This window comes from Cavia porcellus, unplaced genomic scaffold (genome assembly GCF_034190915.1).
Source record: "Cavia porcellus strain 051 isolate PalLab524CR breed Dunkin Hartley unplaced genomic scaffold, mCavPor4.1 scaffold_5, whole genome shotgun sequence".
Classification (NCBI taxonomy): Eukaryota; Metazoa; Chordata; class Mammalia; order Rodentia; family Caviidae; genus Cavia; species Cavia porcellus.
Window position 1 is genome coordinate 61,244,680 of NW_026947488.1, and position 23,778 is coordinate 61,268,457.

At 36.5% G+C, this 23,778-nt stretch overlaps 1 protein-coding gene across 4 annotated transcripts in view; it reads left to right on the forward strand.

Annotated features, from left to right (window-relative positions):
• Positions 1-23,778, forward strand: part of Ppp2r3a (protein phosphatase 2 regulatory subunit B''alpha) — a 161,984-nt gene that overhangs the window by 55,248 nt on the left and 82,958 nt on the right. For 3 of the 4 annotated variants that reach the window (XM_063249039.1, XM_063249041.1, XM_063249040.1), the window contains 2 exons: positions 5,959-6,225; positions 10,852-10,955. In XM_063249039.1, the coding sequence (XP_063105109.1) occupies positions 5,959-6,225; positions 10,852-10,955 (371 nt within the window). Of the gene's footprint in view, positions 1-2,042; positions 2,510-5,958; positions 6,226-10,851; positions 10,956-23,778 lie in introns of those variants that run through there. The other variant, XM_063249042.1, reaches the window with a different exon arrangement.

Sequence of the window (23,778 nt, forward strand, 5' to 3'; positions counted from 1 at the left end):
TTTCTCAGCTGTCTTTTGATATAGGGCCAAACTTTTCTTTGAGAATAAATTTCTTAAGTTGTATGATACCTTTCTTTAGTAAATCACACACACATTACATTTGTTGACTGATTTCTAGTTTTCATTTCTTTAGAGGGAACTTAAGTCAGTAGTGAAGCAGTTTAAGTGTAGAGACGTTCTAGATTTTAATGATTTTTGTCTTATCCTACACATAACTAATTTTATAGCAAAAATATTTTAGTTAATTTTATTCTTTTAAAAGTTGTTTTAAAGTTTTTTATACACTTTTATGCACTCAGGTTTCATCATGTAACATATGATTACGTTATTATCCTGAGAAGTTCAAATAGCACAAGCTGGCTGGGGCCAGAACACCTGACTCAGACATCAGGGCGCTGCAGGCATTGGTTGATCTGTTGGACACAAAACTGGCTAATCCAAAGAGTGAATAAAGCAGAGATACTGCACCATCTTTCATGAACATCATGTATACAAAGTTAGTGATTACAGTAGGATATTGAAGAGTGATCAGATTATGTAATTTGAGGAAAGAGAGCATTTTCAGGAAAGGGATGAAAGTTCACCCCTCTAAAGCCATAGGCTGGTAATGGAAGGGTGGGGTATGATTGATATGAATAAAATGAATTAAATCACAAGTCTAATGACTGCTTATAACAAACTTTTTAATTTTAATGTAGAGATAAGTAATGAGGAAAGAAAGAGTACTATAAGAGTGAGTATAAGGGAAAAACACAGGAAAGCTAGCCAGCTTAAAAAGTTAACATGTAAGCCCAGAAAGAGAGAATAGTGGGAAAATAAGGGGGACTTGGAAAGATGCATAAAACCAATAATTTTCAGCTGGTAATCTTTTACCCTTAGTACATAGTGAAAGGTATGATTTAATATGAGCTAAAGTTCCACAGCTTAAAATAACTTTTTTACAAACACAAGTATAGACATATAAGCCCAGTATATACATTATAAGTTGTTGCTAGAAAATCTTAAAATCAGTCAGGAAAAAAAAGAGACTGAAGTTATGGAAAACTGAAGTTTTTTTGTTTTTTGTTTTTTGTTTTTTTAATCAAAACAGAATCTCTCTGTAATTCCAGCCTGGCCTTGAACTCAGAATAGCCCAGACTGGCCTCTGATTCATGGTGGTCCTTGTGCCTTTGTCTTCTGACTACTAGGATTATGGGAATGCAACATCACACCCAGCCAGAAAACTAGAATTTAATACCCACTAAGTTAGATAATAAAATAAAATTATACTTTTTTCTTAAATGATACTAATTTCACATTTCTAGAACTATAAATACTGGATGATATTAAAAATAAATTCTGAAATCTAAATATTAACACAAATGCTTGATTATTTACTTGTAGCTAATATATGCCATTATTTAATGTATGGTAAAATGATAAAATGTTTTCTAAATCTGTGATTATTTCTTAAAAGTTCCTCAAAGTAAAAGTCTCATAAACTCAGGATGTACCATGACATCATTCTTTGATGATTTTTTATACCCTTATTTTAGCTAAACTTTTTAAGTCATATGTATCTAAAACTTGTCTACAATATTCCACTTTCTTAAAATACTTTCTTAAATACATGTCAATAAATTTTCAAAGTATATCTATAATTTCAAAGAAGTATGTTTGATAAGTAAAGTAGCTTCTGCTTTAAACATTTTTTTAAAAATCTGAAACCAACTTAAGTTTTTTATAAATTACCATTTCAGGGTGAGAGTTTCTGTTTTTCTCCGTATTTGGACTAGAGAGATTCCCTTCAAATAAATAAAAACAATTCTTGAAATAATAATTTCAAATTTGAATTTTATTTTGTTCTTTTTTTCATAAAATAATAAGTAGCAAAAATTTAATACAAAATCTATACATTTTCCTAGTTTGAGGAGAAACTGCTTTATGTGGATTTAGTGACACCTCGTATACTCTGAGTTGAAGAAGTTAGCCTTATCTGAGAAGTTGCTATTTTTAGGTCCAGCTGTAATGTTTCTAACTTTGGTACTCGGAGTAGTGGGTGCTTCCTTTCCCAGAAGGCTCTGTATTCTCAACATGTGCAAGTCAATTTGACATAAAGCTACCTACAAGGAGCAACAGGCCCTTTGCAGGCTTCTTTCTAGTTGGAAAATTATGAGCAGGTATTGGGAACCACAGGCTGTATTTGGGAACCAGCTACATATCAGGACAAGCATGGATTGTGGTCCCTGGAGGCTGGGAAAACACAATGCTTAAATTAATTTCTTTGTGAGATAAGAAGAGAGATACCTTTCTGCCTGACAAGACTGACAGCTTATTAAATCTGACTATCTTCAGAAGTGTGCTGGACAGTTGCGAAGTAAATGTTCACTTTTCAAAGATGATGATTAAGGAAACATCTTTACGAAGGGACCCGGATTTAAGAGGAGAGTTAGCTTTCCTGGCAAGGGGCTGTGATTTTGTTCTCCCGTCACGATTTAAGAAGCGGTTGAAGTCATTTCAGCAAACACAGGTTTGAAACTTGGGTGTTTGTTTAAAATATTTCATTACTAATAAAACCACCCAGTGAACTAAAACTAACTCGAATACTTTTATAGCTTATAGCTTACTTATATCTTGATGTTAGATCAAGGAATTAATCTGTGTTCCCTATTCAGCTATTTGCAGAAAGCTATTTGTAGAGGGATTCCAACAGGTTTAAAAATAGACCTTCTGGACCTGGAGTACAGTACTCACATTTTTTTCTCTTGTACAGAGGGAATCCAGTTTTGGAGAAAATAAATACAACCTAACAAATATCTTATAAGGTAGCCAGAAAAATACTAGAATCTTTAATAGAAATATTTTTGAGAAACTAAAATTTCTGTGTTAAAAGCCTTATTTGCCCTTTGAATCACTAGCCTGTTATTAACATTCTTGCATCTGTAATGAATGTTTAAAAAGTATGTTGATACTGGTAATATTTGTAAAGGCCGTATTTTTATACGTAAATAATTATGTGATATATATGTATATATGAATATGATAAAGGATGGCAGTTCTTTCTACATTGTGAAAAATGTCTTCCCCTCAGCAAACCGAGGTTTAGCGATTTCTACCTGGGATGACTACTTCACAGAGTCTGCATTCTTGCTTACAACCTTAGGGCCAGTGTCTTACCTCACAAATAGTCTAATATTGACTGTAATATAAATCAAAGGCTATACTAATGCCAGGTATCCAAATTCCATCAAGAAACCAGAATTTCATTGTTATTCTGACCCAAAATAATTTTAAATTAGGGGTGAACTGTGTGAAATTTTTTTCTCTCCTCTTTCTTTCCTCTTTCTTTCTCCCTTTCTCCCCTCCCTCTCCCTTCCCTCCATCCCTCCATCCCTCCCTTCTTCTCTGTCTCTCTCTCTCTCTCTCTCTCTGTCTCTCTGTCTCCCTGTCTCCCTGTCTCCCTCCCTCCCTCCCTCCCTCCCTCATTCCCTCCCTCCCTCTGTGGTGAGTCCAAAAATGCTTAAATACTGGAAATGCTACAGTGGCTACAGTTACGTAGTAGTATAAGGGATGTTAAACAGATTGAATAAGAGATTCTGTGTTCATAGGGAGAGACAGAAGTAAACTGGTACTTTACCCAGCTTATTCTTTTTTGAATGTTACTGCCGTCTTGAACTGAAACAGCTTTACTTAAAAAGAGATATTATTCTTGCCAGTAAATCTGGAAAAAATTATTACTATGTTTTATTCTACAATGTTGGTAAAGGATCAGCCTTATTGCACTACTTTAAGGTTCAAATTGTGTTTCCTGTTGAATTCAGTGGAAAATATATTGATATACCCAGAAGTTCAAAATAAATGTATTATTTTTATATTATTTTCCTTGTAAATACCACCACTGTCTTATTATATGTAGCATTAACCAGCAAATTAAAATTTTCCTGTAACTTAATTGCTATATGTTGAGAAGACCACAAACAAAAGCATATAGTATACAATCAAATGTTTTCGGATTCAAATAAAAGCTTTGACAGATAGGCTTTGTCTGAATGTCATTTAGCCTTTGTTCTGAATGTCATTTGCTTCTGTCAAAGCAAAACCATAGCTAACAGTGACAGTCTTACTCTAAACTTCTCTCACTAGTGTGTGTCCCCACTGGGACCAATGGTCCTAATTCTGTTGCCATAATTTCCCTAAAATTATCCATAACTGCCCTGGATATCATACAATGGAAAACATTTTGGAGGAAAAAAAAGAATTTTGAGAATTGTAACTAGTATTCTCAAAAACCCCTGTCTATATTAAATAATGGAAATGAAATTGCCGTAATATAAGTGACCTAGATAAAGCCCCTAAAGAAAAATCTGTCTTATTTTGGAATTTCAAGAATACTTCCTGTTACTGACTCATGGTACTGTGTAATAACACTTTTAGATTCATCATTAAAGAAAAAATAAATGGTTACTTGAATACATTGTTGATTTCTTAAATGTAGTATGAAACTTTAAGTTGCTTTACAAATGGAAATATCATTGAAGCTGAAAGATGATCCCATATTATGTATAATTTAACCTCTTGAGACCCTCCTACCCTTTGACTTTGTTACTCACTTTATTTCCTGAGGACTGATCTACCCCCAGCACTGCTGAGAAACATTTACCTATCTTACATTCTATAATTCCCTTAAATCCTCACAACAGTCTTCCAAGGAGTTGGGGTTATTACTGAAATTTTAAAAGGTTAAGTAACTTTCTTAAGTTCACAGACTAATAAGCTCTTAGTCTTATCTATTAAGTTTTTCATGTTTCATTGGTATCATTTCCATCCCTCTGTGCTCTCTTTTCACTATGGTTTAATATGAGATCATTTTCAGACTTTAAACCTGTATTTAAAGTAATTTAAGGAAAAACATTTGCATAATTGTTTGTGTTCACAATGAATTTAAAATAAATTTAGTAGCCATGTCCATCTTTTATAATTTATGTAACATTGACACAGTGCTATGGTCATGAGCCTTGGTATATAACTTATAAATTAAAAGTCTAAAAATCTTGGATCTTTACTTTTTCTGCTAGGAATCTCAGTCTTACACTGGTAAAAATAAGTTCCTACCTGAATGATGATACACCTCCCTTCCCCTTTTCCTTAATCATGAATAATCTCAATCTCCCCATCACCTTTCACTCCTCTTTCATTGTTCTTTCTAATATTTCTTTATGGTACATCACTCAGATACACTTTGGAAAATGGAAAAGATACAAACTATGAGTTAATTAACTATTAAGTTTGAGTTTGGTTGTGATAAAATTAATAAGTACAATCCTTTCCTCTTAAAGTATACCCAAACAAGAAGTAAATGTGTATCTTGGGAAAGGTGGCCATGCCTCTATTGTTAAGTAAATTAGCCAGGACTAAAATACTTTAGTTTTCATAACAAAGATTTCCTCTCCAGCTGGTAATTATTCCACCTTGGCAAAGTTGAACTAGAGAAAAAAGTGAAAGTAGCTCCCTGCCCCAAATAAATTTTATATCTGTATATTTAAAAAGAATTTGTTTCTGCTAGTTAAAGAAAAAGCATAAATTTACAGAAAGACTGAGAACATTTTTCAAAAGGAATTTACTAATCCGTTTCCAAGAGACTAAGCCATATTACTCAAGATATTTACTGTATCAACTGACCTTGTTCTTTGCTTATTTTGAAATGTCTACCACGTGATTGAGGGGTTAAATTTTGCAAGAATTTTAAAACAAATCTATGTAAACTCAAATACTGAAAATAATTAATATATTGATTTATTTAATATGGACGCATTCCCTTGAAAACATGCTTACTGACCTGTAGTAAAGTTAGCCCTTGATTCTACTGTCTGAAGTTGTGGTTTCTTATATTTATACAAGACTTCCTATTACTGATGAGAATGCTCAAGAAATATATACAGTTTAGAATTTTTGTGTCTTATAATGTCATTTTTCTTCCAGATTCAAAATAAACCAGAAAAGAAACCTGGCACGCCACTTCCATCTCCCGCCACCTTTTCAAGTAGTCCCCAACCTCACCCTCCTATTCCTGCTGTAAATAATGTTGTGAATGCACCATTGTCCATAAACATTCCACGGTTCTACTTTCCTGAAGGACTCCCAGATACCTGTAGTAATCATGAACAGACTCTAAGCAGAATTGAAACTGCTTTTATGGATATTGAAGATCAGAAAGCAGATGTGTATGAAATGGGGAAGATTGCAAAGGTAATTTAACTACTAAATAATTAATAATTCTCATTTTTCTAACAGTCCCAATATCCCTTGCTTTCTTGCCTCTTTACTTTTAAGCATGCATAGGGCTTTTTCCCATTTTGAAAAAAGTCATTTGATATTGATGCATCTCTAACTATGATCCTACTTCATAGAATCTTAAGTTTAAAAACAAATTTTAGTGGTATTCTAATCTAACTTCCCATTTATATAATAATCCCTTTTAAGACATCAATAACCATTTCATAAATACATTCTTTATTTGAATACTTTCAGTGACTAGAAGCTCACTCACTTGCTATGTGGTCTGTTCCATGTTAAATAGCTTTGATTAGAAAAATTTTCCTTATAGTGAATAAGAATCTCTTCTGTTCTGATTCATTAATCATTATTCTGCCCTGAAGCCAGACAAGGAATTGTTAAGCCATTTCAGCACTATCATTTTATCCAGAAATAAATAGATATAACCCTGGGAAGCAGCACTTTGGTAATTTCGCATATATTCAACTGCTTCTGACATAAAATCCTCCCCCCAAAACTATCAATATTGACCATGACTATAAGGTTACACATAATCAGGTTGACCCTCTTCCCTCCAAATATTCCCCTGGCTGAGGAGCCCATTCTCCCTGTTCCTCCACATCCTCCTGATTCCTGCCTTATGTCCTGTCCTGCTTAATGACTCACTGGTTGATTAGCACTCCATGGATTCAGTGAGAGGAGAGCAGAAATCTTCAACTCCAGAGCAGTCAGAGAGGTTGTGGAAAGTTGGGAGTCTGGATGGCAGAAGTCAGAGAAAGGACTCTGCCAATTACAAGCAGTTTAAAAAAAGTCAATGTGTGGCAGCACAGAATGCTGCCAGGGTTGAAGTTGACAACATAAAAAGTTTTCAAAATAGAAAACTATTTTGTTTAGCCAAGTAATAGCCATTTACATAACACTTTACTGTTTAATATCTAATAATAATAAGCATAATAGCCATTTTACATTTATATGACTAACTTATCAAAATTATACTTGATTATAGCCCTAAATTTCATTTATGGAAGCCAAGCCTATGTGTTTCATATTTTTAGTCTTCAGTTAGCAGGTAAGATAGCAAGGTGAACTACTCATGCTTTTAAAAAGTTAAAACTAGCTTTACACATAAAAATAAGGATGTGTATGATGACTGTAATGCTCATCATGAGCTGGGTTCATTACACACTTGTAATCCCAGCACTCAGAAGGCTAAGGCAGGAGGATCACTGTGAGTTTGAGGCCAGCCTGGCTACATAGTGAGTTCAAGGCCAGTCTGAACTGCATAGCAAGACCCTGTCTCAAAAAACAAACAAACAAACAAAAACCACATCATGTGGATATCATTTTGTGTTTTATTTTTGATTATTGAACCAGCTCATTTTGTAAGATTTTGCCACTTTATTCTTAAAATCATTTATTTAAAATTGATCCAGTCGTGTCTTCCCATTAGCCATTTTTATTTAATCTTTTTACTTGCTTATAACATTCTTAGCATTCATTGTATTACCCTTATTTTCAATCATTGTTTGTACTGTGCTGCTTTTTGTTGTTGTTGTTGTTGTTGTTGTTGTTGTTGTTGTTGTTAGGAAACCTCAAGCATTGCCTGCAGCACATACTGCCCATAGTGTTACAACATGTTGACTTAGGGAAGCCTGAAGAGAGGTGGCCTTTAACGGTCAAGGAAAAGAGACCATCACAGCAATAAATGAATGTGTTTATGGTTTCTTAGAGTTTATAAAGCTGTTTGCAAAGCCAGATTGAGTTTGCAACCTACTCTTTGTGGCATTTAAGTATAGCCATAAAGACTAGGCTCTGTTTTTTAAGTACAGAGCAAACTGTTTATGAAATCGGTATCTGCTGGTACAGTTTATCCCATTCATCTTAAACCTCAGACAGCCTTGGAGAGCTTTAACACCCATGTCTGGTTTAGTTCTTACTGTGTAGCTTATACTTAATGGAGAAAAAAACAAATGGAGAATGAACCTAAGAGGAATGAAAGCAACGTGAAAAAGAATCTGAGTAACACAAAGAAAAGTATTTGTCAGACACGGGGTCAAAAGATTCATCATAAAGTTTTATCCTCCAACAGAAACCCAAAGAGGAAAAAATAAAGCTCTGAACCATGTAAAACACTGTATTGCCCCTCTTTTAGTTTTAATAGCACCTATACAGCAATCTTTCTAAAATTGAACTTCTTCCTCTGCAAAATAGAATAAAATTACCTGCCCTCTTCTACATGGGGATCATGTGAGGATCAAATGAAATCATAGCCACAAGACATTCTAAACTGGTGAAAGAACTTACAAATATTGGGTAATTATTTCCCATGTGAATCTGTTGAAAACCTTGTTGTCACATTCTTGATGTTGTAGGGCTATTCTTTGTTCAAATCATAGATTTTAGTCAAGTTTTCCTTGACTCAAGACTGTATGCTGACTTTTGCTTCCTCTAAACCTCTTTCCTAAATTTATTTTCCCTTGTCATCCATGTCCTTCCTTTGTTTTAAAAAAAAGATTTAACACTGGTTTGTTCTCACCTGTGTTAATAAAAGTTCTGTTTTGTTGCCTTCAGATTATTATTATTTTAGGTTCTCTTTGATCTCCTGACTCCTTTTATCTTCTTTAATTTTACATAGATGCAGGTCCATATGTTTTTTTTAAATAGTCAAACGTCAGTGCCTTTGGCCATGATTCCCCCCTTAGCATTTTCTCCAAGAGCCTGATTCCTCAAGCTGCCTAACACTTGGGTACTCAGGGCAACTCAGTATGCAAAAAGTCTGGCCTTTTTCAATCTGTTCAAAATATTTTCCTTGTATATTTTACATCTTAGGGTTTTGCGTTTGGTCTATAAGTTTGTACATTTTAAAGGAGTTTTTTAGAGAAGACATCTGATAGGAAGAGCTGAAAATTATTTAAAAGGGAAATTGCCTCCATTATGTGTAGGAAGCAGGCAGCTTGGGACTGTTTCATCTGAGGCTGGTGATTATTGCCCAACTCAAGATAGAAGCCTTCTGACTCCTTCCAATTCTAAATAATTTATAAGTGATTCTAGTGATTCTAGTGGTGGAAGTTTCAGGCCCTTTAACAAACAAATTTGTTTTTCCCTATACTGTTTGTGGTTCCCCCACTTCCATAATATAGACTACTGTTTTAGCTTTTCCAAAATTTGCAGTAACCTGCAAAAGCAACCATTCCACATGAAAGGAGAGACTGGGATTAGGAAGCTGAATTTGACACTTGCACACCCAAAGTATATGAATTGTGAGCTTTGTACTTTGGTGATTATACAATAAACAAAATCAAGTGGTTGTTAAGTAATACCTTTCCCTCATTTTTTATCTCAGTAGAGATGTTCAGCCTCTTCACGTAAGAAATCTTAAATTCTACTCTGCTTCTAGAACATACTTTCTTGAACATGGTGGTGGCAGGCTCTTATTTTCGCCCTTTCCTTGCCTCCCATGGCTTGCATTTTTCTTTCCGTCTCTTCATCTTTGTCATAAACCTGCAGCAACCTTGAACAGTCTCTTGAGCTAACTAAAGTCAAATGAGGTACTCTTCAGACATCTCTGGGGATCTTCTGTACACTGAGGCCTCACACCAGGAGCAGTTCACCTAAACCTGAAGTGGATACACATCTAGTCCCCCTCCAAAGAGAGTCGTAGGTTAATGACTCAAGAGAGTTTCAATGGGACACTAAAGAGTTCTAAATTTTCTGTGTATGTAAAAAAGTCAGGAAGATTTGGAAACTATCTTCTAAAGGCTAAATATTATTAATTATAGAAAATAATTTTACCTGTAGAGAAAAGGTAGATAAATTTATTAAGGACTCTTTCTTACAAGAGTAATACAGTAGGACAATTTCTTCTAATTGAAAAGAAGACTCTTACTAGGGAGAGAAAAAAAGTCCTTGCTTTTTAGGGTATTTAATAGTTTTTATGTTTATCCCAGTTTCTACTAATGCTTTTATAATATGTAGTTGTGATAGCCTCTGATATATAAATGAAGGACTTCTAAGATTAAATGATAGCATTTTGATTGTACCTTTCATTTACTTAAATTATAACCATTTAATAAATTTGATAGCTGTGTTTCTTGAACAAACTGGGATTTCTTGGTCCTTTTTGAACTTAGGATTTTTACTAGACAAAACAGGAGGAAGAGAATAGGCAATAAAGTGTTTGAACACCATGTGGCCCAATAATAAAGATGACTGTATTTTTCTGCCCAGGAAATGAAAGATACATACAACCATGATACTCAGTCATTTCTATTTTTTCCTAGAAGGCAGAAATATACCATATAAGAGAAGCAGAGAGGGGGATTGCTTTTGTTACTATCAGGTCTGAGACTATCACTATAAATGAACATGGGAAGAAGTTAAATGGCTTTCCATTTTCTTCACAAAATTTTATTTCCCATCTGTCAGTCCTCCTCGCTTCAATCTACCTACTTGATATATTTGTCCCAACCCCAGTTTTATTCCCCCAAGGACTTTTCTATACACCATCACATGGAGAGTAAATGCCACAAAGACCTTTTCTTTGACTGTGCCATCTCTTCATTGCCTCATGGCTCACTGTGTTTTATTTTTTATTTGCAGATCTGTGGCTGTCCTCTCTATTGGAAAGCCCCCATGTTTAGGGCTGCAGGGGGAGAGAAGACTGGATTTGTGTCAGCACAATCATTCATTGCCATGTGGAGAAGGTAAATATGTCAGCCATCACTCTAGAGCAAGGGGAAAAGATTGTATGGTCTTTATTACGTGCCTTATGAAGGTCACTCATTTTATTCATTTTCCTTTTATCCCTTTTTCAATAAAGAAGATTCAGTAATTCAGTCATTTTTACACACATACAAATTGTTTGCCATAACCTTTATTTTACATGTCTTTAAACAGTAATGTGGAGCTGCCAAAATACCAAATAGCTATTTAATGTGTGTGTGTGTGTGTTTTGGCTTTTTAAATCTAGCATCAAGTGTAGTTCAGCAAGTTCTTCATTATATTAGAACTAAAGCCATCAGGCTCTCTATAGATAGATAGAGCTCTATAGATAGGTAGATATGTAGGCAGGTAGGTAGGTAGATAGATCTCTATGGATAGGTAGGTAGATAGATCAATAGATCTATGATGTAGTACAGGGAAATAGTAAGAGTTACTGTCTCCAATTGACACCTGAGAAAACCAGGTACCCTAAGGCAAGAGTGAAAGAAAAGGTCTGATATAGACAGATAAATGAAAAGGGAATCTAATCCAAGGACTCAAGAGGCTGAGGCAGAGGATTGTTGCAAGTTCAAGACCAGCCTGAGCTACAGAGTGATCTCAAGGTGAGCCCAAACTGCATAGCAAGACCTGGTCTCCAAAAAAAAAAAAAAAAACCACCATATACACGCACAAAAAGAGAATCTAACTGGACCAAAACCCACTGCTTAGGGAGTGTGTGAGGGAAGACCAAACCACTCCTGAATCATGGTACACACACACACACACATATACATATCTCTACCCTAAACCCAATTTAGGGTAAACATCCATCTTGGGAGAAGTGATGACCTGCTAATGGCATAGGCTTACAGTCATTCTAACCTCCATGATAGGCTTAATGAATGTGATACATGCAAGCTGGGGAGTCAAAGAAGCTCAAAGCAAAACAGGCAAAATATGTCCTGAAAACTAGTACTAGAAGACATACTAATGGCAAGACTATGAGGAGAGAACTTATCCAACATACAAAAAAAAAGTTGCTCATTTCCCCCTCACATGGTGGGAATGTCCTCCTTGTGGCACATTCAGTGTACTGCTCTCAATTCCTAGCAGGTTCCTCTGTGAACCCCCAGGGACCTCCTAAATGGAACTACAGGGATACTTAAAACTGGGACAGAAAGTGGAGTGTAAGAGATCTGTGAAAAGAAAGACATACTGGTTCCCAAGTCAAAAGGCAATTCATAGGAGCCAAAACAGAGTGTGCAGTCTCCTTATATATACTTTCCCCAAATACTCAAAGGGCCTAAGACAATTTGAGATGCTGCACACCACCTCATGCTGGCATAGTGGCCCCTTCAGTGGGTAGGTCTGAGACACAACTGTGGACAGAGGGATAAAGAACAGTGGCTGAGGTCTTCTGGCTACATACTAGGCCAAGAAATCCACTGGAGAGAAAAGCCTTGGGAGAGACGACATGGAAATTACCATATTTGCCAGGCAGTGAAGATGGCGAGAGAATGTGAGTTTCGTGCTAAAAACTGAGAACTGGGAGTAGGACAACCTACATATTTGCTTCCTCCAAATTAATTGAGGCAGTTAGATCCTGAGACCAATATGGAGACTGCTCATACCCAGAGCACAGCTTGCAACCAGTACAACACTGATGTGGAGGGAGCAACAGGCCCCAACTGCTTTGGGCAGGCAATTGCCAGGTCCATGGTAAGAAACTGCTTGACTACACACAATCAGACTGTGACTTCAGTGTAAAGTGGACTGTATAGACACAGACAGTTTGGGTTAGTGCTGTAAAAAATGTATCAGAGGTTTTTTTTTGGGGGGGGGGGTTGTTTGGGATTTTGGTTTTTGTTTATTAGTTTTTGGTAATTGATGTTTCCTTGCTTGCTTGTTTGACCTGGGTTACAGTATCTTGGATTTTTTTGTTTTGTTTTGCTAGCACTTTTTCTTCTTTTTTTTTGCTGCTTTGTTGATATTGTTCTGCTATTATACTCTATTCTTTAAGATTTCTCCCTTTGACCTACTCTCTTTTTAGTCTTCCATTTTTTTTACTTTCTCCTCCATATTATTTTTCTTTTCTCATTTTCTCACTTCTTTGCCTTCTTTCTCTTTCTCTGCACCTATTTAACATCATATATATGGGATGGGGAGGACCACCAAAAAAGAGTATATACACTTCAGTAGTTCACCTTACTAATAAATATCTAGAAGCTAATGACCAACACTTTGAGTGCTTCTCATGACTGTAGAAGCCAAAGGTAACTTGTGTTAATCTCATGATATCTCAAAAATTTAGTACTAAAATATTTATACAAGTTTTTCTTTTCCTGATGTATACATTTTTGGAGCTATATAGATAAAGATATAGATACTGACATAGAGATAAGATATAGATATATAGATACACATATATATGGATAAAGAGAGAAAGTGTGTGCGTGTATGTGTGTGTGTGAGCAAAAGCTCCAGCACTTCCTAAACCTCATTGCAGTCTGGGAAGTTTATATTTGTAATCCCATGGGAAAGTTATTGGAATTCTCATGAGTTAATTCTCATCTACCACTTCCAGTGCAACCCTTGGTTAAAATAAAGACTAAGAGGAGTTAAGGGGGTCCTAAGTCCAGCTAGAGTGACAGCTAACTGGAACAAAGGCCTTGACCCAGGACCAAACTCAGGTTTTATTAATTCATGAAAAAGGGAGTGGCTCAAGAATGAGTGACATGAAAGTGGTCAGAAGTATATGAGTGCTGTGAGCTAGGCTATGTAGAATACCTGAAATTACCTCTACATATGCAGAGAGAAAGATATGTAGGAAGAGTAATCTGCATAGCACAATTTGAAATAGTATCTAATGTTTTGGGATCAGTGTTTCAGCTCTAATATGTAACCTTTTTTGCTCTGGGAGGTCATAGCCTCTTATCTCAAGGCTTGATCCCAGCTGGCAGCATGGAGCGTGGCTCTCCTTCCCATTAGTTCACGCATCCTTTTGGGGAGCTATGAGGCAGGGCAACACTGACCTGTTCCCTTGCTTCAAAGACTATGCATCAGCACTTACGCTAGACTGATTTGCATGCTTAAAGCCAACTGAAGATACAGGCAAACAGTGCAATAAATCATCAAAAAAAAAATCATCATGACCAATAAGCTTCACCTCAAGAATGCAAGGATGGTTCAACATATGTAAATCAGTAAATGTAGTACACCATTAAACAAAAGTGGGGCCAAAAAGCACATGGCCATCTCAATAGATGGAGAAGAAGCCTTTAACAAAGTCCAGTTTACAGGGAGCTGCTGGAAAATGGCCGATCAGTAAGTAGCAAGGTAAAGAGCCTCTCTGAGAGAAACAGCTCAGATGCTAGAATTTAACATGGAGAAGACCAGACAAAAGGAGAGGAATTCTCATGACCCAGGGTGAAACTAAGGTGGGGGAAAAAAAATATAAAGAAAAACATGGATGGAAGGCTACAGCCAGACGTGCTCTCACCGGAACTGGTCATGTGGTGTGCGAGGCACCACTGGAGTCCAAGGACCCAGGGTCGCAGTGAAGCCGGGGGTTGGTGAGCCTGAGGACCTCGGTGAGGGGACGCATTGCAATAGAGAACACAGCTAGCATGGAGATCTGCTCCGGCCCATGGTGAGTACACAGAGTTTGGTCCTTTCACGGGAGGGGGTGATTGGCTAAGTTATATTTTGGAGTCGGGCAGAACAGTCCCGAATCCAGAACTGTAGTGGCTTCAGTTGGCTGCTCCTGATGCAGAGCAGATTGGTGAGAACTGCTTGGACTAGGTCCAGCCCTGTGCAAGATCCAATAACCAGGGACTAAGTTTCCCCTAAAGCTGTCCTGAACCATTTTTTTCCACGTGGCACACACTAATGTGGTAAAGACCCCGGTGGTTGAACCGCTTGGAAGGGAGGGCCAGCCTGCACTGCCCCTGCTTGTTCCTCAGTGGTCAACAGCAGACTGGAGAGGATAGCAATCCCTAGCCAGCATGCTTCAGAGTAATCATAACCAATACAGAAAGGGCCTGGGACCTTGTCTGGAAGAAATGAGAAACATGACAAGAGAAAGAAACAAAAAGAAGCCTTCAGCCTGCAACTCAAACAATATTGGTCCTGGACAAGTAAACACAGAAGCAATCGGGGCAGCAAACCTGCAGTATCAGAAGCAACATCATCAGACATAAAGAAATATTTTTGTTAAATTATAGAGGAACTCAAAACAGAAATACTAATACAAGTAAAGCAAGATATAAGAAGATTAATAAAAGAAATATTAAGCACTTCTCAAGAAGACACAGATGGAAGAATGAAAGAGCATAGAAAAAGAAGGGAAACCTTCAATGAAGAATTAAAAAAATCTAGAATACATGAAACAGACTCAAAGAGATTACCAAAAACTAAAAACTTGATTGCAAGCTGGCAAAACTGCTTGAAAGAAACTAAAGATAGACTATCAAAACTTGAAGACAGGTTTGCAACATGTGATCACAGAAAGGTCTCTTAAAAATAACAGGACCAGAAAGTAACAATACAAAGGCTAGAATACAATAAGAGGATCTGTAACTTAATAAAAAATGTGAGTGAAGAAGCAAGGGAAAACACAAATTAAATGCAAAGGCTATTCACAGAAATAATTAAGGAAAACTTGTCAGGCATAGGAAAAGGAAAAAGGATATTCAGCTATATGAGGCATACAGAACTCCAGCCACCTACAATCAAAACAGTCAAAATATACCCAGTCATATAATAATTAGAATCCCAGAAATTCAACACAAGACCAGAATATTAAAAGCTGTCAGAGAAAAGAAACAGATCACCTATAAAGGAAAACCCATCAAAATCATGACAGACTTCTCGACACAAACCATCAAATCAAGAAGAGCTTGGAGTGAAGTATTTCAAGCCTTGAAAGAAAATAACCTCCAACCCAGATTGATGTACCCTGAAAAACTGTCTCTCAAAATTAATGGAGAAGCAAGATGCTTTCATGACAAAGAGGAACTGGGGGAGTTTGTGACCACCAATCCAGCCCTACAGAAAATACTGAAGGACATTGAAGAGAGAGAGAAAGAAAAGACCATGGTTTCAGGAACAGTGGCAGAAAGGCCATACTGAATGGAGCAGACAGTGGAATGAAGAGGAAAAGTAAACAACCAACAGCAGAAAAACAGCAAAGATGAGGCAGAGAAGGTTGGCTATAATCATTAATATAGATGGCCTTGATACACTAACAAAAAGAAACACAGGCAGAGTAGATCAGGAGATAGGGTCCATAGACCTCCCACAGACCATATCTGAAAGAAATGTTAGATGGTGTATCTCATCAAGAAGGTAAATAGCCAAGATGGCAGCACGGGCCTGTCATCCAAGCACTAGGTAAGAGGCTCACTGCAAGTTTGAAATCAGCTTGGGCTACATAGTGAAGACCAGATTGAATTGTATGGCAAGACTGTGACTCAAAAAACCAAACAATAATAACTTTAAAATTAAGTTTAAAAATAAGCAAAGAATGTAAATAGATCGTAGAGGAAATAGTGAAATACCAGGGCAGTCATGGGCTGGGATTGTAGCTCATGATGGACTACATGCTTAACATGTTCAAGGCCCTAGATTCAGTCCCCAACACTTAAAAAAAATTATAAGCAGTAAAAGTAATAAGATTCACTTGCAGGAAAAAAAAAAGTATTGAATAAAAATACTGTTAATAGATCAAAAGGATTGGAGCAGTATGCTGAGGTTCTTCATTAAGTAAAGATTATAGCCAATAAATTTATATTTATCAAGAATAGTTCTCATCAAGAAATCAAATAATAGATGCTGGCAAGGTTGTGAGAAGGAAAAAGGGAACTCTCATACATTGTTGGTGGGAGTGTAAACTAGTACAACCATTATGGAAATCAAAAGTAGAAAACTAAAAGTAGGAATTCTATTAGACCCAACTACTACTTTTCTAGATATCTTCCCAAAACAAAGACATCATATATCAGTGATACCTGCATACCTGTGTTTATAGCAGTACAATTCATAATAGTGAAATCTTAGAATCACAGATGAATGAATACAGAAAATTTGTATTTATTTACAATGGCATACTACTGTGCTACAAAGGAGGATAAATGTGAGTCTTTTGTAGGAAAATGGATGTACCTGGAGATCATCATAGTGGATGAAATAAATGAGATACACAAACTTAAATATTTCAGTTTCTCTTGTATGAGAAACCCAAAGTGTACAGAAAAAATAAGAGAGAACAGGAAATAGTGAGATAGATCTTTTGGAAATGGGAAGAGGACCAAAAAGTGGAGGGAAGGAGAAGGAGAGGAAGGAGGAGAGCCAAAGGGAATGTAAAAAGAATTATTAAGATGTGTCTTAATAATTAATACTGTCTTAGTTATGTTTTCTTACTGCTACAACAAAATACTTTCGAGTTATGTTTTCTTTTTTTTTAAGTTTTTTTTTTTTTTTTTTGGTCTTTTTTCGTTTTTATCGGTACCAGGGATCGAACTCACAACTGTCTGCTTGCAAGGCAGGTGCTTATGCCGCTGAGCTAAATCCCCAGCCCCCGAGTTATGTTTTCTTACTGCTAAGACAAAATACTTTTATTTTAGCTCACAGTTTGTAGAGGTTTTAGTTCACAATTGGCACCAAGGCAAGGTGACATAGCAGAGGGCATCAGAGAGAAGAAACAGTTCACTGCAGGCAGGAAAACAGCAAGCGGTAACGTAGCAAGCAGCAAACAAGGACAACACAAGCTACTCTCTTTCAGCCCCTTATATTGCTATCCCTAAGAGCAGGTTGCTACCTTCAGTCATACAGGAATCAGTCCTGGCATATATCCTTGATCCTAGCACCACACATTCTAAATCCAGCCACTTCTGAAAAACTCCACTTCTGACTGCATGAGGCATCTAGCTACAAGCCATAACAGGTACAACTCTCCACAACTGATACTTACGTACTACAAACCTGTACTATCAAACAAATTTTAATTCTATTTTAAAGAACTACACCCAAGACTAAAGTTACAAATGTCTCGTGTCATCCAGGTATATTTTACCAGTTTTTGTTGATGGAATAGTTCTGAGTTTTCCCAATAGCAAGGGGTAACTGGGCTCTTAAAGGCCCCAAGCTCATACACCATCTAGGTAACACTTTAAAACCAGTTCTATAGTTACTGTTCCACATCTTCTATAGCAAATAGAAAATAGCCTGATAAAATATAAAGTTTGTCTTGCTTAAAATGTATAGATAATAAGTAGTAAGAGTTAAGAGTATTCCATGAAGGCTAGAAATAGCAGAGAGAACTAATGCAGAGGAGTAAACTAGCAAAGAAATTGCCATTTGCCCTTAGGGTATGTTTTTTCTGGCAGTCTAAAACCTGGGAGAAGACAACAGAGCCTAGTGCCAGAATCATAGGTGAATCATCTTGGACTCTGGCCTTTCTCCAACAGCAAGCCTACGATTTCAGCTAAGTTTTCCGGGGGTTTTTTTTTTTTTTTTTTTTTTTTTTTTTTTAGCATGTAACAGTAACAGAATTTAGGAACTTAAAATTTATAGGTGCTTTAACTTCCATTCAGCTCACTTCTTTGCCTGGTAGGTATGCCAAACTCTAAAAAGGCCTCTAATGAAGTGCAAACCTAAGCAAAAAGAATAGGAATATGACCAAGCTCTTGCCAAAGCCACCTTCAGTCACTGAGTTCAGCATTGTTGGCAACAACAAGCAATCTCGGAATCTGAAAGTGAGGTAATGATTGTTTAACAGACATCTGTGAACAAAGTGAGAAATGGAAGGGGGAGATAGTCTATCATATAGAATGTTAGCGCTAGAGACAAGAAATATAACCACTTACATTTTATTTTTAATATTTTAGGACACTAGAATTTGTGGACTTAAGGCTAATGAGAACAAAGGAGAACTGGTGTCCAACTTAATTTACCTGAAACTAACTGCTTAATAATAAAGATAAGCACAGCTACTTTTATGTTGAAACCATGTGTCACAGAGACAGGATGGACATTTATGTTCACAGAATAGCATGGCATTGGGAGTCACCACAGGAGCTGTATTCCTTTATTGAGATGAATGACTTTATCACTAGGGAAAAGCAACTTCTGCATAAATCAAAAGGCAAAAAACATGAAGCAGTCTTCATTTAAAGTGACTGCAGAAAATTGATTACAAAATTACATATATAGTATGAGCAAGTATCCTTAGTTTTTCTTACATTAAAAAATGTATAGCTACACAAGTGTGTGTATGAAAGCATCATGGTCACATACTAAAATGGCTTGGGTGCCCTCTAGTGGGAACTCATCCTTGTGCTCCTTTTTTTTTTTTTTTTTTACTTTTTAATTTTATTTAAGGAGGAAAAAAAAAAACAGAAAGAGGGTACAAGTTATACAGAATTTCAGAAAAAATAAACAGTAGGAAATCACTAGTTAATAGATTACATATTGTCATCTTAGAAATAGTTGTTCAAGTTACAAAATTAAAGCATATAAAGTGGACATTCAAACAGTGAGACTGCAAACAGTTCTGTTCAATGATCTAACAAAACTCAGTAATATGATTATCTATCTTATGCACTTAAATATACATGCAGTTATGTCTTTTACAGCACTTTCTTTTCCTCTCTTTTGTACAATGACAATTACACATTTTGGGTTTTATTACTCCTACAGTTCTTATTAGTTGTTTTTGAAGAGAGTAAAACCAAATGTGACATAACAGAACAGAATCAGTCAAATCAAAAGGATGGACATAATATATAATGTAACAACATAATACAAGGTGATCAACAATGGTTACCATACTGCCTCTTGCTGTCTTAAAAAGAATTGCCTATATCATTAGTTATAATAAAATTGAACAAAACAGTAAAGAACAAAACTAATAAAACCAAAACATTGGAGACATTACAGGTCTTCAAAAGAAGATAATAGTCAACCAGAATGGGCGTCATAATGAATCTTATTGTCTTCACAGTTGCCTGTACTTTCGAAGTTGGTACTATCAAGCAAAACAGAATAGAGGAAAATCACTCAAAACAAGATGGTCAGAGCGATACAGGGTTTCAAATAAAGTTAATAGGAAATCAAAATGGGTTACTATAATATATACTGCTATTTTTTATTTATTTTTCCCTTAAAAGGATAAAAATAAAAAAGTAAATAATTTTAAAAAGGAGATTGAGATAAAAGAGGGCATAACAACAAAACAGCGCAGGTCGAAACAACCATTTAAGCAAAACAGTGTTTCACCACAAGATAATCCAACATAAAAGTAATTACCATAGTGTCTCTTTCCTTGAACTCTTTGAGTATAACTTCGTATACTGTAGCATCAAACATATCAAGACAATGTAAAACTGTTCAAGAGAATGACAGTATTACAGGGTATTTAGAATCAACTAACAAAATGAACAATGGTTTCTGTATAATCTCCTTGTCTATAAAAGTTTTTGTTTATATTATCACATATAATAAAATCCAGTAAGATACAACATGTTAAGACCGATGGAGACAGAAGAACAAAAGCTTGATGGGACTTCAAAACAAGACGATTTTAAATCAGCACTAGCTATTATGACGTCTTGTTTTCTCCAAAATAGCTGTTCCTACCATCTAAACTTCTCTGCCTCATTTCTGTTGAGCTCTTTTTCCGTCATTAGTTGTCAGTTTGTCTTCTTCATTTTGCTTTCTGCTCCATTCATTGTGGCCTCTCTGCCATTATTTCTGGAATCTTGGTATTTTTCTTTTTTAGAATATCCTGCAATATTCTCTGTAGAGTTGAACTGGTAGTTGCAAATTCCCCTAGTTCCTCTTTATCCTGGAAGCACCTTGTTTTTCCATCAATTTCTAGGGACAGTTGTGCAGGATATATCAATCTTGGCTGGATGTTATTATCTTTCTAAGCTGGAATTATTTGCCCCACGCTGTTCGTGATTTGATGGTTTGTGCCGAGAAGTCTACTGTAATTCATCATGGGTGTTCCCTTGTAAGTGATCTGTTTCTTGTCTCTGATGGCTTTTAATATTCTGTTCTTATATTGGATTTCTGGGTGTAGCTCTGTTTGGGTTCTGGGTGGCTGGGGTCCTGTATGCCTCGTATACATCTGAGTATCTTTACCTTTTGCTAAATTAGGGAAATCCTCCTGGATTATTTCTGTGAATAGCCTTTGTAGTTCATTTGTTTGTGTCCCTACTTCTTTTATGTTCTTAATTCTTAGGTTATAGATCCTCTTATCATCTTCTAGCCTTTGTATTATTGCTGTTTGTTTCCTTGTTATTTTTAAGAAGTTTTTCATTTCATGCTCCCACCTTTCAAATCTGTCCTCCAGTTCAGATAATCTGTCCTTAGTTTCTTTCAAACTGTTATTCCAGCTTTCAATAGTTTTTAGTTTCCTGGTAATCTCTTTGAACTTGCTTCACGTATTCTATGTTTTCTCTATTTTCTCCATCAAACAATTCTCCCCCTTTTTCTGTTCTTCCATTCCACCATCTGTTTTTTCTTGGTCAGTGCTTAACATTTCTCTAACTATTCTACTTATATCTTGCTTTATTTCATTAAATACTTCACTTTTGAATTGGTCTATGAGGCTCCAGAGATATCGCTTTATGTCTCTTGGTGCCGTGTCTGATATTGCATGTTTTCTGCCTTCATTCTCTTTTGCATTTACCTTTCCTGGATCAGTGCTCTCAGCATTGGGGACTGAGGACCCTTTCTTGTTGCTCCCTCTTCCCATACTTTTTGTTCCTTCCATACAAGCGTACATAGGAGGCCCAGTTTCTTTCTTTGTCGGTTACAGTTTGTTTGAATCCACCAGCTAGGTGTTCCTGCCCACTGCAGTATACTAGGGAGACACAGACCTGGGCAACCTCTGCTGGGCCCGCCCCTCCAGGTCAGTCAACCTACTGAAGGCTTCACTGCTAGGTTGTACCGCCAGGTGCTTGGACCTGGTTTGGGCTAGCCTACTGGGTGTTAGTCTGCAGCACACCCAGGCCAAGCGCTCTGCACCAATCCCCCTTGAGATGGGAATGTGCAACTAAAGTCACTGCAGTGTCCTTTTCCAGCTAGTCTGCCCGGTCCCGAATGTCCTTTTTGGAACCTCCTAGTCTATGGAGGGATCCCCATTCTGTCACTCACCACAGGTTGATGCAGGCCTCCCTGCCAGTCCCGCTCTCAATTTCGTTCACCGATTCCCACTCTCAGAGCTTTTGCCTCTCTGTCCCTGCTGTGCTGATTCAGACACAGCAGCAGCAGCAGGAAATTCAAATCGCAGCTTCCAGTGGCACAGGTTCCAGCTTCCACGCTGAGATTTTATCTGTCCCAGTTATAGCACTGGGATTGCATTTCCAGTTGGTTTCTCTCAGCTTATTTCGTTCCTGGGTTGGCAGGGTATATCTCCCCTTGCTTAGGACTCCTCACACCACACCATTCTTTGATTCTAAGCTGGCAATCTCAGAGAGCCTCCATAGCTGCTGTTATCTGTCAGCCACGTTCTGGAACCATCCTTGTGCTCTTAAAAAAATCCCTTTTAAAAGCCAGCATATACTTAAGTATAGCTATTTTGGGAGACTTTTTGTTGGTTTTTTTGTTTGTTTGTTTTTGCCTTTTTCCTTTTTATCGGTACCGGGGATCGAACTCACAACTGCCTGCTTGCAAGGCAGGTGCTTATGCAGCTAAGCTAAATCTCCAGCCCCTATTTTGGGAGACTTAAGTATGATGATCTGAATTACCATAGTGACCTAGGAAAACATGTGCTTAGTTTTTAAGCATGTGCTTTAAAACATGTGCTTAGTTTTACAAATTTTAGTGTTTACATAAAGCAACCCAAGTACAAAAATAACTGGCAAGTACTGATGCAGAATTCAAACATTTGGGTATAGACCTATGTGTGTTGACTTGCTTCAGTAACAAGCTTTATGTAATCTGAAAAACTAAAGGGATACAATACCAAGAAAAAACTCCTTTCATGTCAAAGTCCTCACAGGTTGGGAGCCTTATTTATCTAGTAATCTATTCTAGTGATTTTAGTTGATTTTAGAATTAACACTTGGAACATCTCTCTTGCTTCTTTTGTTCTCTTACTTTCCCTATGCTATTGCTCATTTCTTATCTGTACTATGGCATGTTTTTCTTACAGGACATTTGTAGGAGAAAAACATTATTTCATAGCTTTTTTACTTAAGTTCCTGGAGTATTGTACCAACTTTTAGGTGAAACTTCTCCAACAGAGTCAGTAATATTACTCCAGCTTTACTATTCTCTACTTTCTTTCACCTTTTCATATCAGTGCATCATTTGTCCATTAAAAATACTATTTTTCCTCAAAAGTGATATTATGTTTAGTGTGAAATACCAATGTAGAATAGCTATGGTTACCTTTTATGACATTTATTATCCTTTTTTACCTGTCATATAGAATTTATCAGCCAGTAGCATTGGCAGAAAATTGTAATTCGTGCCCCTGATTTGGCTTTGTCCTTTTAGAGTATCCATTGTCTGTCATATTGCTGCAGTATTTATTCAGTAATGAGGGTTTTTTTGTTTTTTCAGTTTTTTGTCTGTTTTTTTTTTTTTTTTTGTAAAAGAGCTCCTTTTCAAAGACCTTGCTGCTACCTTTTTGTTCTCACCCCATCCACTTTCTAATCTGAAGAGGTGATTTTCATTGACACCACACTAGTCTTTTTCTAAAATGTGTGATTTTTTTTTAACTTCAGGATCCTTGAATGTATTGAACAATGATAAAAGAAAATAAATAGAAAAAGCCTGTAACTCAGATCAAATGAAGTTAAGTAAGTGTCATAA